The following is a 16,257-nucleotide window of genomic DNA, read 5'->3' as shown; positions in this document are numbered from 1 at the left end:
AGTCCCTTTAAATTTTCAGGAAGGCGGGCGGACAGCGAAATCCGTTGTCCGCCTGCCAACCTGTCAATAGCCAATTAAGATTATTAAAGACCCTGCCCGTCCAACCTTAAGGTTGGCGAGCAGGCCAAGAGCCGCAACGGGCTTCTGATAATACATGAAACCTCATCCACTGGCGGGATGAGGTTTCATGTCCGTTTTTAAAAAGTTTCATAAAGTTTATGTGTTTCTTATTAACATGTCCCATCTCGTGTGACATTGTCACATGAGGACATGTTAATAATTTTAATATTTTTCTATTTTTGGAGTTTTTTTTTACCCGTCAGTAATCTCCCTTAGACAGCACTTGGTCTCAGGGAGCAGTGCGCCCTTTTGCGCACATGTGCGAAAGAGCGCACTTTGACAGACGGGAAATCCCTCACCCTACACATACACACACACGCCCCCCCCCCCCCCCCCCCCCCCACAGGAAGCGCAATGCGATACCTGTTGGGCAGGCTGCTGGGTGGGCCTTAATTGGTCTGCCCACTCAAAAAGGCGGCGGGCCCCGTTTCGGCAGCGGAGTTCGGCTGCCCGCCCGTCCACCAAGGGAAAAATTCTGTCCAAAGTCTGCACTCGGTTTCCTCAGCTGCACTCTGCCCAAATGTGGTGTATTTGGATTTTCAGAAAGCTTTTGATAAGGTCCCACACAAGAGGTTAGTGAGAAAAATTAGAGTGCGTGGGATTGGGCGTAATATACTAATATGGATTGAGAATTGATTAACAGACAGAACGCAGAGAGTGGGACTAAACCGGTCATTCTCAGGATGGCAGGCTGTTAGTAGCGGGATACTGCAAGGATCAATGCTAGAGCTACGGCTGTTCACAATCTATTTAAATGATTTGGATATGGGGACCAATTGTAATATTTCCAAATTTACTGATGATACAAAACTAAGTGGGAATGTAAGTTGTGAGGAGGCTGCAAGGAGGCTTCAAGCAGACTTGGACGGGCTAAGTGAATAGGCCAGAACATGGCAGATAGAATATAATGTGAATAAGTGTGAAGTTATGCACTTTGGTAGAAAAAAACAGAAAGGCAGAATATTTCTTACATGGTGAGAAGTTGGGAAGTGTTGGTGTCTAAAGGGACCTGGGTGTCTTTATTCGTGAGTCACTAAAAGCTAGCAACAATTAATAAGGAAGGCAGGTGGTTTGTTGCCCTTCATCACAAGAGGATTTGATTTAAGTAAAGAGGTCTTGCTGCAATCGTATAGAGCCTTGGTGAGACAACACCTGGATTATTGTATACAGTTTTGGCCTCCTCATCTGAAGAAGGATATACTTGCCATAGAGGTACAATGGAGGTTCACCAGACTAATCCATGGAATGGCGGGATTGTCCTCTGAGGAGAGATTGAGGAAACTGGCCTGTATTCTCTTGAGTTTTGAACAATGAGAGGCGATCTCAATGAAATTTACAAAATTCTTACAGGTGTAACAGGGTATATGTAGATAGGATGTTTCCCCTGGCTGGTGAGTCTAGAACCAGGGGAAATAATCTCAGAATAAGGGGTAGGTCATTTAAAACTGAGATGAGGAGCAATGTCTTCACTCAGAGGGTGGTGCATCTTTGAAATTCTCAGCCCCTGAGAGCTGTGGGAGTTCAACCATTGAGCATGTTCAAGACAGAACCAATAGATTTCCGGATACTAATGACACCAAGCAATATGTAGATAGCGCAGGAAAATGGTATTGAGGTAAATGATCGGCCATGATCTAGTTGAATGGCGGATTATGTTCAACAGGTTGAATGGCCTACTCCTGCTCCTACTTCCTACGTTCCTATCCACCTGCCTAGGTGAGTGCAGCTCCAACAGCACTCAAGCTGGCACCATTCAGGAGAAAGCAGCCTGCTTGATACCCCTTCTATAAACATTCACTCCCTGCACCACCGATGAACAGTGGCAGCAGTGTGTACCATCTACACAATGCACTGCAGGAAAGCATCAAGGCTTCTTAGACAACACCTTCCAAACCCACGATCACTCCCATCTAGAAGGACAAGGGCAGACACAAGGGAACACCACCACCTGGAAGTTCCCTTCCAAGCCACTCGCCTTCCTGACTTGGAAATATATCACGCTCCTTCACTGTCACTGGGTGAAAATTCTGGAACTCCTTCCCTTTCGGTACTGTGGGTGTACCTACACCACATGGACTGCAACAGTTCAAGAAGGCAGCTCACCACCACTTGCTCGAAGATAATTAGGGATGGGCAATAAATGCTGGCCTAGCCAGCAAAGCCCACCTCCCATAAATGAATAAAAAGAAATATTGGAAGTTGGATGCTTTCTTACGATGGAATTCCAAAATGACAAATATTGACTTAGTATAGTATAAGTTGATAGCCGTAAAAATAAATTTTTGCGTGCTATTTAAGTGCAAGTCTTTCTTGGCCACTAGCCAAGCAGAATATTAACATAAATCTGTGCTAATGCGATGCTATTTTTCCTCACCACAGTAATAAATTACACATTATGCATTGTGTTATTGAAATCAATATTTGTGCAGTATGCCAATCCCTATGAGCTAATAATGCCTTGATTACATATTTTCTTAACTACTGAAGAGAACTAGTAGGTTAGCATTCCAGAGACCTTTCACTGTTAAACAGCTATATCTTCTGTCATGGCTTCCAAATCAATTTTCTGGCTAGTTTGCCTTGTGGCTAAAATTCTGTCATCTCATAGCTACTTTGTATTTATCAGAAACCTAAAACAGGAAGGTGGTGTGAGCTGAAATCAGATGCTGCATAAAATATTTTGATTTAGGAGGCATCTGTTTTATTTTATGCTCCATTAAACTACATTCTATTCTTCAATGTTCCATTGTTTAATATTGCAAGATTTTAATATTGTCATCATTTCCAACTTTAACCAAAAATTATTGTTGGCATGGAAAGGAAATCTTAGCTGGTTAAATACTTAAGTTAACAAAATGATTTTCTTGAAACATTAGTACTGAAGATTTGAGGTATATTCAAATAATTCACTGTAATGTTCTTTTAAATTTGGCAGTTTATAAAATGAGTGATTGACTTCCGTATAATTCTCAGAGTTTAGATTTTTCTGGTAATCTCCAATCCCTTTCATAAGAATTCATGTGTTAAAGATGCTATATAAATACAATTGTTGTAAACTTAAAAAATACTTTTACTTTTTTAAGATGGTATGATAAATCAACATGTGGGCAATTTTGGTTCCATTTTAACATTTAAATTGCTTAATTAAGGTGATTTTCCTTTAGTTAACAATCATAATTTTTTTTGCTATGGATTTTGAAATATATGCACTCTAATAAGCATAGAAGCATATGCTTGCAAGAAGTCTTTGGTTGTTGTTTACATTTTCTGTACCAAGCTGGAGGTGATATTTGTCCATATGGGGTGACCTTGATGGTCTAATTTTTTTTCTTTTAAATGTATTCTGATGTTACAGAGGTAGTAAGATGCCCAACCTGTTGCACAGTCAGTTGATATATCTCCCTATCGTAGGTGTAATAATGGATCTTCCTGGCCAGAAAAATATAGTTCCTTTGAAATTATCTAAGCTCAGTAATGTACTGTAGTATTTAAAGATGTTGATAAAATCGTCTTTAAAATTCATATTGACATCTGTGATTAATGAACTTAAAATATGCATTTAACAGGTTTACTTCAAAAAAGCTGTTGGTTTCATCTGAATTGTAGTGAGGGATAAAACTGATTATTCAGTTATGCACAACACTGTTCAGTGGGAGTGTGTTGTCGGCATCTACATTTTGTGCATTGGAGTAATGCAGATATTGTTTTTATATGCATGCTTCAGTTATCAGATTTTCTCTGAAATCATTGATGGAATATTTAAACATCTCAGTTTCAGGTACTATCAAACAGTTTTCAAAGTAAAAATTATAAATAAATTCTTATATCATAATGCAATGAGAGCCTGACGCATAAATTACTCTTGCATGTAGAAAGCATTGACGACTTTTGCTACTTAATGGAGTAATATTATCTTTGCATTCTTCAACAAAAAAATTGTTGGATTGATCACAAGCATCCAGCAATTTTTGCTGTACCTGTAAAATTGAATGGCTATTTGGCCAAGTTTTAGATTTTTTGACAAAAATTAAGGAGACCAATCTCAACTAATTTGATTTTAATCTGCAATGTTGAAAGAAAATATGCATATCAAAGATAATTAACTTATTTACACCATTTCATTACTTTAATCTAATCAGATAACATATCAGAATGACATTCCAGCGCAATGAGCAGGATGTAAAATGAGATGATACTCCAATTGAGTCTAACAACTTGCCCTGGGCAGACACCAGTGGAAGAAGGTGCTTATCTCGTACCATTTGCCTCAGAAGACTAAAATACCAATAGCATATAGGAGAAATTTACTTGTTTCTGATATTTTTCCATGAACAGATTACAGATCACGAACAGATTACAATTAGTTCAGCCACTAACCATTAAAATAACTCTCTCCTCATTTTGCTGAAGAATAGTATGGAAACTGCATATAACTGGTTTTATTTTGAATAATACATATTATGTTAATTTAAATAATTTGCGTAGATCCAGACCTCCTTTATTTCCCAATTACCACACCTCCTTTGCTACTGTTACTAATCTTGCACTTCGGTTTTGTGGCCACTGGACCAAGCTTTCAAGTAATTTTTAGTAAGTTGCCAAAACTGCATTTGTTTCATCAATTAGTAAAATGTGGCAGTGACACCCTGTTAGAGCATTTTGGACAAGATTAAGTTAATCCAAATGGAGACTGTTCTGTAATCACCTCATAGGTCCTTGTGCAGTATTTTTCTGTTGATTTTGCAATAGAGGTTAGTGCTGCAGGATTAGCTAATATAGCCAGAACAGTCAGAAATGCTTTGTGACTACTATCTTGCAGATTTCTGTACCTGATTGTACTTATTGAAAAGAACTAAAAAGTGTGCATTGTTATTTTTCTGGTGGCAGTGATGTGTATAACTTCCTAACACATTTCACATTTTTTTTAAAAAGCAGGCTTACAAAACAGTTTACAAATTTATCTTTGCCACAAAAGTGATGGTAATAATTGCACTGTGGAGAATTAGAAAATTGAGTATTTCGCTATTGCAACTATATGTAGCGTATATGTGGCATAATGTATATTCAGTGACCAATTTGTCTTGTGGAGAAGAATTTGAAAAAAAATCATCATAAGCTGCTAATCAAAATATATTGTTTTTCACAAACACAACCGATGAGACACAAAAATGGCCCTCTGAAGTGTTGGAAGAGTTGAAGTAAATGTTGGAATGAGGTCATGGCACTTCGGCGAAAGATTTTAAACATAGAATTGTCAAAGGTGTGAGAGAGGATGGAGGTAGGCAGTAAAGAGAAAAGGAAACTGCCTTTAAAAAGGAATGTTGCTTTATTTAATAATACCACCAAATCCCCTTGTTTCTTTTCGCTGAACGGTGCAATTTGTTGTTACAATTTACATCTTAAAATCTCCATATAACATTTGTTGTCATCATACTGAAAAGAGTGTGCATGCTGTCGCACTATCCTTGCAATATAGAGGTGCCTCTCCAGAAAGGCAGTAACGTGAGCAGGACCACAAACATACAGCAATCAAATAGGAAGCCCAATGATTTTGATGTTGAAAACTAAAGCGTAAAATAGAGAAGCAAGAAATCATTAAATAGATACTGGGTTTTAAAATTGAAATAAATGCTCCATTCTGTCAGGTAATCAAAGCGTAAATTGCAGCAAGACAGGTGCGTCCTTAGCTGTTTGCAAAGAATCTACATGTTAGCTAAATTGCACTCAGTTCATGGTTAAAATCAATGTAAATTTATATGCTGAGTTTTTATTTATCCCAGTTTCCAATTCAATGCACATACATCGCAGACACTTTTGTTTTCAGATGCCAAATATAGACAATAAAGATACTGTCATCTTTCACAATGTAAATGAAACATGCAAACTAAAATGCAACTGAATCTTTTAATAAAATCAGATTCATTAGTGAATATATACTTTTTTTTGCAGCTTTCAAAAAAAGCCATCCAGCTACTATTATAGCATGTTAGTGGCCCTGTGGAAATTTGCTTACCCTTCTGCTCATATTAATATCAAAGAGGATTGGTAACTATACCCATTTCGGCAAAAGGATTCAGCTTGAAACTTCTATCCCAATTGTATTCAGCTGTATCACTATGTTGTAGTGTATAAAATGATAACTGAATTTGACATTTTGAGAAAGTTGCATGTTCCATCTAAATTATTAAAGAAATGTTGTGGTGCCTGCTCATTAAAACTGAATTGCCTAGAAGCACTTTTTTTTTTTAGCTTTTCAATCTCATTTTGATTTCTTCCAGTTGTAGTTGTGCAATAATGATTATGCATCGTGCCCATTTTCATTTTGTTGTAAATAGAACAAGAAGTTCACAGACTTGTTTTTCTTTCTAGATGGATCAACTCCTTGGCAGTATAATCGAGATGTGGGTTGATCGAATGGATAACATTACACAACCAGAGAGACGGAAACTTTCTGCTTTGGCATTACTTTCACTCTTACCTTCAGAAAATGGGTAAATACGTTTCCCTTTGGTATAATGGAGGTACCTGTCTATAGTATTCCTTGTCCTAATTAAAAATGATACTTACTTGAGCTTTCAGTTCAACGGTGATATGTTGAAGTAGTTATTATGGAAAATGGTTTTGCACTGGAGGCTAATTAAAACTGCACTGTTGACTCCGAACTTCATCCTTTACAGCGTTGTCTTTGTGATTGTTTGCAATTTACCATTTAAAACTCAATTTTTGAAAAAAAGCATCTGGAGGAGATGAGGTTCTGGATTTGCTGGATGTGTTGATTTTTGTGGCAATTGGTACATGTTACGATCTTTGTAGATAATTTTTAACAAGATATTTGAATTTTCAGTGTCTAGCTGAAAGGATTGCACAAGGTTTCAGGTTTTAAGATTTCACCTGTAATAAATTAAAAGCAACATTGAACAGATAATGTTTTCGTAGGTAACTTGTACTGCAAACCACTGTTTAGAAACGTTTTCCTGTTTAACTTCAACAAGACCAAAAATCCCCCTCCATGTTTATATTTTACACAGACCCTTAAGTAAACATTTCATTCTCCATGAGCCAGTCCAAAGCTATTCTCAGCTCATGATGACTTGCTTCCCTTTTACTTTCCCTCCTGGGTAACTCATAATCCCAGGACTGACTTTCACTGTGAAGGTTACATTGAAGATTCCTTCCTTCTAGCCCAAGCTAGGCAAATCTTCCAGCCTCCTTTAAATCATAAGAAACTCAGTCTCATCAATCTGAGCGTGAGCTCCCACCAGTATTCTGCATGGTGAGCAATAGAGCCAGTCTGCTTCAGGCGCAGGACGAGCTGTCTTTATCTTCTGCTCTTTGGCACTTTGCAAACTGACTTGTATACGTGAACTCACATCAGCCTTGTATCCAGGTAGAAATGCTAATTAACTATCTTCTAGACCCCCGACCATATTCAATCTTGGAATTACACAGACAGTTCCAAGTATAACCATTTATAAAACCTGACGTTCCTAACATCTCCCTGTGAGACCTAGAGACTAACATTCTACCCACAGTTAATACAACTGCTGTTGCCATTGTCCACAGGTGTGAATATCTTGCACCTTGTCAATAAGCCTTTTGACTTTGGCCCCTCTTGACCCAGTAGCAGCCAAGCCAGCCAGGCTTATTGTCAGACAGAATTCCGAATCGGTCACATGACCCCCTTCATTCCTCCATTTTACCCTAAATTAAAGAACCCAAAACCAACATAATCTTAGAAACTTTGTAGTTGTAACACAATATGTTGGGAATTAGGAACAGCTATTTAAGACGCAAAGAATGGCTGTGGTTCATTTTGTAAAATGAGGAAATACACCTCAGTATTTAAAAATAAATATGTTATACGGCTTCTTTTGTTTTCTCATTGCATCATATTTGGCTCATAAAATCCTGAAATCTAAGTAATGATTAGACTATAAAGAAACAACTGCTCAGATTTTGCAGTCAGTGACAAAGCAAAGAAGCTCACAACTGACCTCTGAGAAAGTTGCCAGCAAAGATTTAGTGACCCTTGTAGCAAGTATTTCCCCTTTCCCACTGTTAATTTGAATCTAGTGCCAAGTCAACGGATTCCCCAGGTATCCAGTGAGGTAAGCAGCCAATTGATTGAAGGATTCTCAAGACAGCAACCCAGGAAGTAAAATGCACTGACTCCCTTCATTTGTCATAAATCTCATAAACCATGAGTGGAATAAAGATTGAGACCTACCTATAAAAAGCTGAAATATCATGGAAAAACATTTTTTTTCCTATTTTGAGCTCTGGATTTTTTTATCATAATGGAATTAATTAGCATTACACAAATACAAAATTAGTTTTCCAGGGCTAGGGAGATTCTTGAACAGCAGTGATGACAGTATTTTGTTACAAGCCTAGTTGTACTTTCGGTATCTTTTGGAGATTTTGCTCTGATATTACATTGTTAGAGGGCAAATTCTTGTCAGTTAAGTGATTTGTAATAATTGCTATTTGCGGAGACTTCAACAGCATCCCTGTGGAGAAGCAGGGAATCACTGATGGCAATTCCTTGAATTCTTTGTTTAACTATGCATGTGCAGATGCCAAAAATTGCTGTTGGTTTCACAGGGTACTGATAGGAATGCTGACAGTTTTGTCATCATTCACAAAATAATGTTAAAAAGATCTTGCTGTAATTTTTGCAAAGGCACATGTGCAAAAGTTATCAGTTATTAAAAGATCATTTTGGGATAATTTGGCATCAGGTTATAATCATGACCACTCTGGACTGAATATTGAATTCAACAATTTTAGATTGTAAATCTCTGCCTCCCCTTTTTCTTTTTTTGACAGTTTGTTTTCTTGGTTTCTTCCTTAATTCCTTTACTTTGCTGTTATCCAACCTTTCACACCTCATCTAGACACATCTCTTGTTTCCTAACTTTACCCTTGTTCAGGGTGGTTGGGTAGTCTAGGTGCAACATGAAATCCATTTGTTTGCTTCTAATTAACATAAACACAGGCACTTACACTAAGTACTGAGAGCCAGAGTTTAATAGAATTAAATTGAAAATATACTGTAAATACCTATTTCTATAATAACGTCACCCTAGCTAATTTCGTATTTTGTCTTGTGCTTGGTAAACTAGTGATGTGTAACATTGTAGATCAAGCTGGAAGTGAAAGCACCTATGGACTGCCTTTGAAAATAAATAGGTTTTGAGTTTTCCATTTTATCACTGCGTTGAAAGCTGGTGAGACCACTTTGATCTTGACAGAGATTCACAGCGGTTACATTAGTATGTACTTTGTACTGTCGATGACATTTTTTGTTCTTGAATCCCATAGTTTGACTGATGTTTTTGCAGGTTTGTGATGCTAATTAGACTAGCATTGAAGGAAATATGTCTTGGCTGAAGAATCAAGACCTGCTGAATTTTGTACAGCCTTTTAATCTGTGTGACAATTAAAATAAACTTAATCATTGATTGAAAGCAATCATAATAGAGATTTTACTTTGCACACTGAATTCTGCGATTGATGATTGGAATAGATTAGTCCAATCTGTAGGCTTGAGAAAGAGAACTTATAACTTGTTAAGAAGTTATTTAACAGGAATTTATAAGAAAAATCATTTATGCTAAACTGTGACTTTTGGTTCTTCTTCATGCTTTTCATCTTTCTCATCAAGCATGTCTATCATCAAGCATCTCTTACTATGAATGGAGGACCTGAGCGGGCAATCCCCTTGTCCCATATGCTGTGGTGTGGGATCACCCACAGGGATGGGGACAGCTTTAATATGTATGAACTTCAACTCTTATTTCCAACACCTCTGTCAGCCACCTCCATGGTGCCACATTGCCCATCTGATGATACGTTATAGGTGGGACAAAACACTCTCGATTTGAGTTTAAGAAAATCAAAGCCTTCATTTCCAGTTTCTTGGCTCCTTTGCTCTTGACTTCATCTGCCTTCCCAGCCAGTCACTTAGGATAAACCAGGCTTTTCAAAATTTTCTGGTAAAAATTTGGGCATGTCCTTTTTATTTTGTCTTTTCTCAACACGATGGGGCACACTTCCAGTTGGAAATGTGCAAACATTTTCTGTCCGTCATATCGAAGACTGTGTAGCCTGCTTGGCACCCGGAAATGGTTGCTGTATTGCTGGGTTTATTAGCCCTTGGCTCTTGTTTGATGAAGGGCTAAGCTTTAAACCCCACATTCTATCTGTCAGCAAGAATATTTATTTCCATTCCACAACACTTCCTAACTTTGCCCCTATGTCAAAACTTCCATTACCAAGTTCTTTGTCCACGTTTATGTCATCTCTAGACTCTTTTTCTCTGAGATTCTATTTCTGGCCTCCCATCTTGCATTCTCCAAGCCCTATTCTGTGCAAAGTTCTGCAATGCATACTTTGTCCCGGTTAACCATAATTCATATGCTTGCAGAATACACTAACTCCTTGTCCCCAGTATATCAAATTCAAAATCCTTAAGTTCCTCAGTAGTCTCACCCAACCTTATCCCTCCTCCATCTTTGATGCCTTTGCACAGCTTTTTGTCCCCCTCCCTCCTCCCACCTTTTGTGGCAGCAGCCTTCAGGCACTACTCTGTTTAACCATAACCCTAAACCCCCTCCCTTCCTATTTCTCTCTGTACCTTTAAAATCATGTTTAAAACCCCATTTCTGCAAACAAACTTCTTGGCACCTTTCTAATCTTTCCCCATTCCCCTCACACCACCTACCGCACCTCTCCTACACCGTGACCAAATTGACGCAATGTTTGTTCTGTCCTATGCCCTTTTATCTTTTCTCCAACATTTAAAAATTACGTTATGATACTTTCTACATGAGAGGCACCTCAAAGCAAATGGGGTAATGTCCACTGCCTGGAAAATGCACACCTCATTACCCAGTAGAAATTGCATTGATAATGGCCAAGGGAAGCTTGTGAATGTTCACCTTTATGTTTAAGGGAGAAAAACAACAAGTAAGCCAAAAAAAAAAGACATGTATTTAAATCAATTAACTAGAATAAAAACACAGATAGGACAGACATTTCAATTATAAACCAAAATTGAGATCTGATTATGCCAATCTCTCTCAGGAACCACTTGCACTTAGTGTCTTTAACATAAGACGTGTTGCAAAATGCCTTACAAAGCATGAAAAAAAGATAATTAGACAAAGGAAGGAACCAGTAATAGGGAAGGGAAGAGGAGAGATAGGAGAGGTACCAAAAGATTATTTGGAAAAGTACATTTTAATTGTTACTAAAGGATGAATATTAAAGGTGAACTGTATATCTTTATCCTGCTATATGTATACCCCAAATAACCTAGTTTAGTTATGGTGTAGAAAAAAAATTACTACCGGTCTAATCATTTTACAGACTGCTTGTCCCTTCATAACGCACTTTGGCTGATTGACAGGCTGGGAATTTTGGCAAGCAGAATAACCTAAGCAGAATAACTTTGGGGACACAGTGACATAATGGTAATGTCACTGGACCCAGGCTAATGCTTTGGGGACATGGGTTGGAATCCCACCACGGCAGCTGGTGGAATTTGAATTCAGTTAATAAATCTGGAATATAAAGCTAACCTCAGTAATGGTAACCGTGAAATTATCATCGATTGTTGTAAAAACCTACCTGGTTCACTAATGTCCCCTAGGGAAGGAAATCTGCCATCCTTAACTGGTCTGGTCTACATGTGACTACAGACCTACAGCAATGTGGTTGACTCTTTGCTGCCCTCTGAAATGAGCTAGCAAGGTCAGTTCAAGGTCAATTCCCATGAAAGAATAAAGAAATACGCCAATCAAGATGACGAGAAGAAATTGTTAAAAATTAAAAAATAAAGAAATACAAATGCTTGAATGTGAGATAAAAATGAAAAATCTAGAAAGGCCAACTGTTTTACTAAAATAATCAAAGGGAAAGTAAATTTTTAGGATGTTTGAAAGGAAGAAGCTATTTACCGATATGGGGAGGAGCACAACATAAATTGTGGATTGAAATGTGCAGATTAAATTGAAACCAACTAATTCAAAACATAGTGAACAGTGATGAAACATTTTGAAGCTACATTGGCTCAATGTATTGCATAGATGGTTTATTTATCATCTTTGACCCCTCCTCCATTCTCCCCTTTCCCTTCACTAGTCAGCATGCAGTTTAAGCTTAGAGCCAAACAGGAGTGCTCCTGTCCTCGAGAGAGGAGAGTTTATTCATGTTCTACCCAAGCCCAGAGATAAGGAGGCTGGGGATGGAAAGCGGAATGTGGCCTCTGACCCCCACCTTGGATTGAGGGTGGTAGGAGGCAGCCATTACTGGGACTGGGATTGAATGTTTAGCGTGAATCAACTGTGGCGGGATTAGGATATTGGAAGGCATACAACTGCCGAATCAACATTATACACATGTCCAGGGAGCTCGTCTAAAGGCACGAATACACGTATATGGGAATTTTGAGAAGGAGGGCTATAGAAGAAAGTCAACTAGCAAGATTGTCCATGATGTTGCTTTACAGTACTTTGCTTCTTAATTTGACCCTGTAAAACATGAGTAAAGTCTGCAAGGACTCCACTACTCCCAAAAGGAAGAGGCAATCCATTCCTTTGGAACAGAAATGAGAAATGCTGTGATGTGATGGCACCTGAGAAGGCAGCAGCCATAGTAGTAAGTTAACTTGGGCTTCGACTAATGACTGTGTGCACCATCAGTAAGAAGGATAAAATAAAGGTTCGTGGGCAAAGTCTCCTCTAAAGGTCCTAAAGATCACCTGAACTCCAAACAGCATGCTAGAAAACATGGAGCAATTATCTAGTGTGGATCAAGGACCAGAACCAAAGGAATATGTCTGCTGATGCACTGACTATCCGAGAAAAGGCTGAGTTTGTTTAACCACCCGAAACAGCAAGAAGGTGAGATTCTTCCATCAAAACTTTCTTTGTAAGTTGTGGTTGGTTGACAGATTCAAGAGCTGCCATAGCCAACACAACACCAGGATGATTGGAGGAGCTGTGAGTGTGGGCAGTGAAGCAGCCAGTAATTACCCCATCGAGTTGAAGGCCATCATCAATGTGAGAGGCTACTCACAGCAGCAAATCTTCAGCTTGGATGAGATGGGCCTTTTTTGGAAGATAATGCGCAGCAGGGCATTTATTTCAACTGAAGAGAAAACTGCACCAGGATTCGAGCCAGCTAAGGATCAGTTGACTTTGTTATTGGGTTGCAATACAGAAGGTGACTTCAGGCTCATGCACTACTCAGAAAATCTACAAATAATGAAGGGCTACAGCAAGGTACATATTCCTGTGATTTGGAGGCCAAATATGAAATGTTGGGTGACAATTAGTGTTTTTTCCAAGAGGTTTTCAGTGCATTTTTGCCCAGCTGTTAAGGAACACTGTGCTTGGAAAAAACAGCATCCATAAAGCTTTGTTACTTTTGGACAATACCCCAAGCCATCCTTTGAACCACAACGACTTTTCCAAAAATGCCTATGTAGAATATCTCCCTCCAAACAGCTTCCCGATCTAACCCATGGATCAAAGTGTTGTTGACACATTCAAGGCTTACTTTCAACATGGGATTCATACACAACTAATCATGGAGACCAACCGTGAGAAAAGCGAACGATACAACATTGTTCAGGCCATTAACAACATTACAAATGCTTGGAATGAGATAAAGCAGCCAATCGTGAATGGTGTCTGGCTCAAGAAGCCTGAAGCCATTCATGACTTCCACGGCTTTTATGAGCCTACACCGCATGGACTGCAATAGTTCAAGAAGGCAGCTCACCACCACCTTTTCAAAAGCAATTAGGGATGAGCAATAGATGCTGGCTGGTGATGCCCCACCCCATGAATACATTTTTTAAAAATCCATTTGCAACATAGTCACTGGCTAACAAGGTAGGATTTTCTGAAGTAGACGATTCATCAGCTGAGGGAGGGCGGTATGCAGTAATCAGCAGGAGGTTTCCTTGCCCATGTTTGACCTGATGCCATAAGACTTCATGGGGTCTGAAGTCAACATTGAGGACTCCACTTTGAGGACTCCCAGGGCATCTGCCTCCTGACTGTACACAACTGTGCCATCACCTCTGGCTCAGTCTGTGGGACACGGATGATAGGGCATTGTCGTTCCTGGTGCCACGTGGTCCATCCGGTTCCATTCCTTATCAAATTTGTAGTGATTTGATACAACTGAGTGACTTGCTAGACCACTTCAGAGGGTGGTTAGAGCCAACCAGACCAAGTAAGGCTGGTAGATTTCCTTCCCCATGTGGGTTTTTATGACAATTAGCAGTGGTTTCATGGTCATTATTAAAGTTTTAACCCCAGACTTTTCTTGAATTCAAATTTCACCACCTGCCGTGGAGAGATTAGAACCCAGGTCCCTTGAGCATTACCCTGGGTCTCTGGATTACTAGGCCGGTAACAATACCACTACTCCACCACCTCCCTAATTGACTTAGTACGGCAATCTGGAAGCTTTTGCTGTGCCTGTGCACAAATCATCAGGCTTATGGGAGTGGTGTACAGGTCTCCTAATTGTAACTACATGGTAGGACAGAGTATAAAGGAAGAGATAATGGGAGCTTGTCGAAAGTTACTGCAATAATCATGGGGAAGTTTAATCTACAGAGAGACTAGAAACATCAGAGGGGCAAAGGTAGCCTAGATGATGAGTTCATAGAATGTTTGCGTGACAGTTTGTTAGAACAGCAGTTTCTGGAGCCAAACAGACCAGGCTGTACTAGACTTGGTATTGTGCAACAAGATAGGATTAATTGATAACCTGATAGTGAAGGCACCCTTAGGTAGCAGTGATCACAATATAATTGAATTTTACATTCAGTTTGACGGAGAGTGGAGTGAGTCTAAGACCAGTATTTTAAACTTAAATAAGGGCAATTATAAGGGCATGAAAGCAAAGTGAACTGGCAAATAAGGCTACGGGATAGGTCAATAGAGTTGCAGTGGCAGACATTTAAAGGGATATTTCAGAATACACAATAGATACTCTGCAATGAGAAAGAAAAATTCCTAGGGGAGGTCTCACCATCCGTGGTTAACTAAAAAAGTTAAAGACAGTATCAAACTTAAAGAAAAAGCAGATAATTGCACAAAGATGGGTGGCAGATCAGAAGATTGGACAGATATATAAAGAACAACAAAGAATGACAAAATGATTAATAAGGGGTGAACAGAGGATGGTAGTGAGAAATGACTGAGAAGCCTTCTGGGAGAAGTCAGCGCAGTTGCCGCAACTCAGAAGGGGATCGAGGAGAAGTACCCTTGATCAACAGGAGGAAGAGCATCTAACAGTGGGCGGTAGTGAGAAGTGACCAAGAAGCATTCTGGGAGAAGTCGGCGCAGTCACCGCAACTCAGCAGGGGATCAAGGAGGACCCACTGTCAAAGAACGGAATAGCCCCAAACATTACGTTGCTGTAGTGTTTCGATCCCTCCCTCCTCCTCAAACCAAAAAAAATGAGAGGGGGAGAGGCAGTCACTTCAGTAGTGCACCAGACCTGTGAAGGACACTCTTCTGAAAGTGGATTTTAAAAAAAAGCAGCTGATTGGTGAGTAATTCCTGGTGAGTTTTTTTTCAATCCATTAAAGTAATTCATTGCATAATACTGAGGTAGGAGCTAAAAAAAAGTGTAGAGTAGTACTGTACAAGTATAATTAGTCAAGAAACAAGGTTCCTAGCTAACATAAATAAGGCCCCAAACTAGCGTATTTTTTAAGGGAGTAACTAGCTTAATCAAGAGGGACGTCATGGCAGGAGAACTCAGACCCATGATATGCTCCTCCTGCCGGATGTGGGAAATGGGGGACACTTCCAGCGTCTCTGGTGACCATGTGTGCAGAAGGTGTATCCAATACGGATTTCGGAGCTGGAGTTGCGGGTGGACTCATTGTGGAGTATCCGCAATGCTGAGCAAGTCATGGATAGCACGTTTAGCGAGGTGGTCGCAATGCAGGTGAAGATTACACAGGCAGAAAGGGAATGGGTGACCATCAGGAACAGTAAAAGACTCAGGAAGGTAGTAATGCAGGAGTCCCCTATGGTCATCCCTCTCTCTAACAGATATACTGCTTTGGATACTGTTGGGGAGGATGGCCTCTCAGGGGAA

At 39.4% G+C, this 16,257-nt stretch overlaps 1 protein-coding gene across 5 annotated transcripts in view; it reads left to right on the top strand.

Annotated features, from left to right (window-relative positions):
• The window catches only part of ipo11 (importin 11), a 699,237-nt gene that overhangs the window by 487,936 nt on the left and 195,044 nt on the right, over window positions 1-16,257 (top strand). For all 5 annotated transcript variants that reach the window (XM_041187080.1, XM_041187063.1, XM_041187071.1 and 2 more), the window contains one exon: window positions 6,490-6,611. In XM_041187080.1, coding sequence (XP_041043014.1) covers window positions 6,490-6,611 — 122 coding nt within the window. The remainder of the gene's footprint in view (window positions 1-6,489; window positions 6,612-16,257) is intronic.

This window comes from Carcharodon carcharias, chromosome 1, assembly GCF_017639515.1.
Source record: "Carcharodon carcharias isolate sCarCar2 chromosome 1, sCarCar2.pri, whole genome shotgun sequence".
In the NCBI taxonomy this organism is placed as follows: Eukaryota; Metazoa; Chordata; class Chondrichthyes; order Lamniformes; family Lamnidae; genus Carcharodon; species Carcharodon carcharias.
Note: the sequence above shows the minus strand (reverse complement) of the source record. Positions and strands in the feature narration are given on the sequence as shown.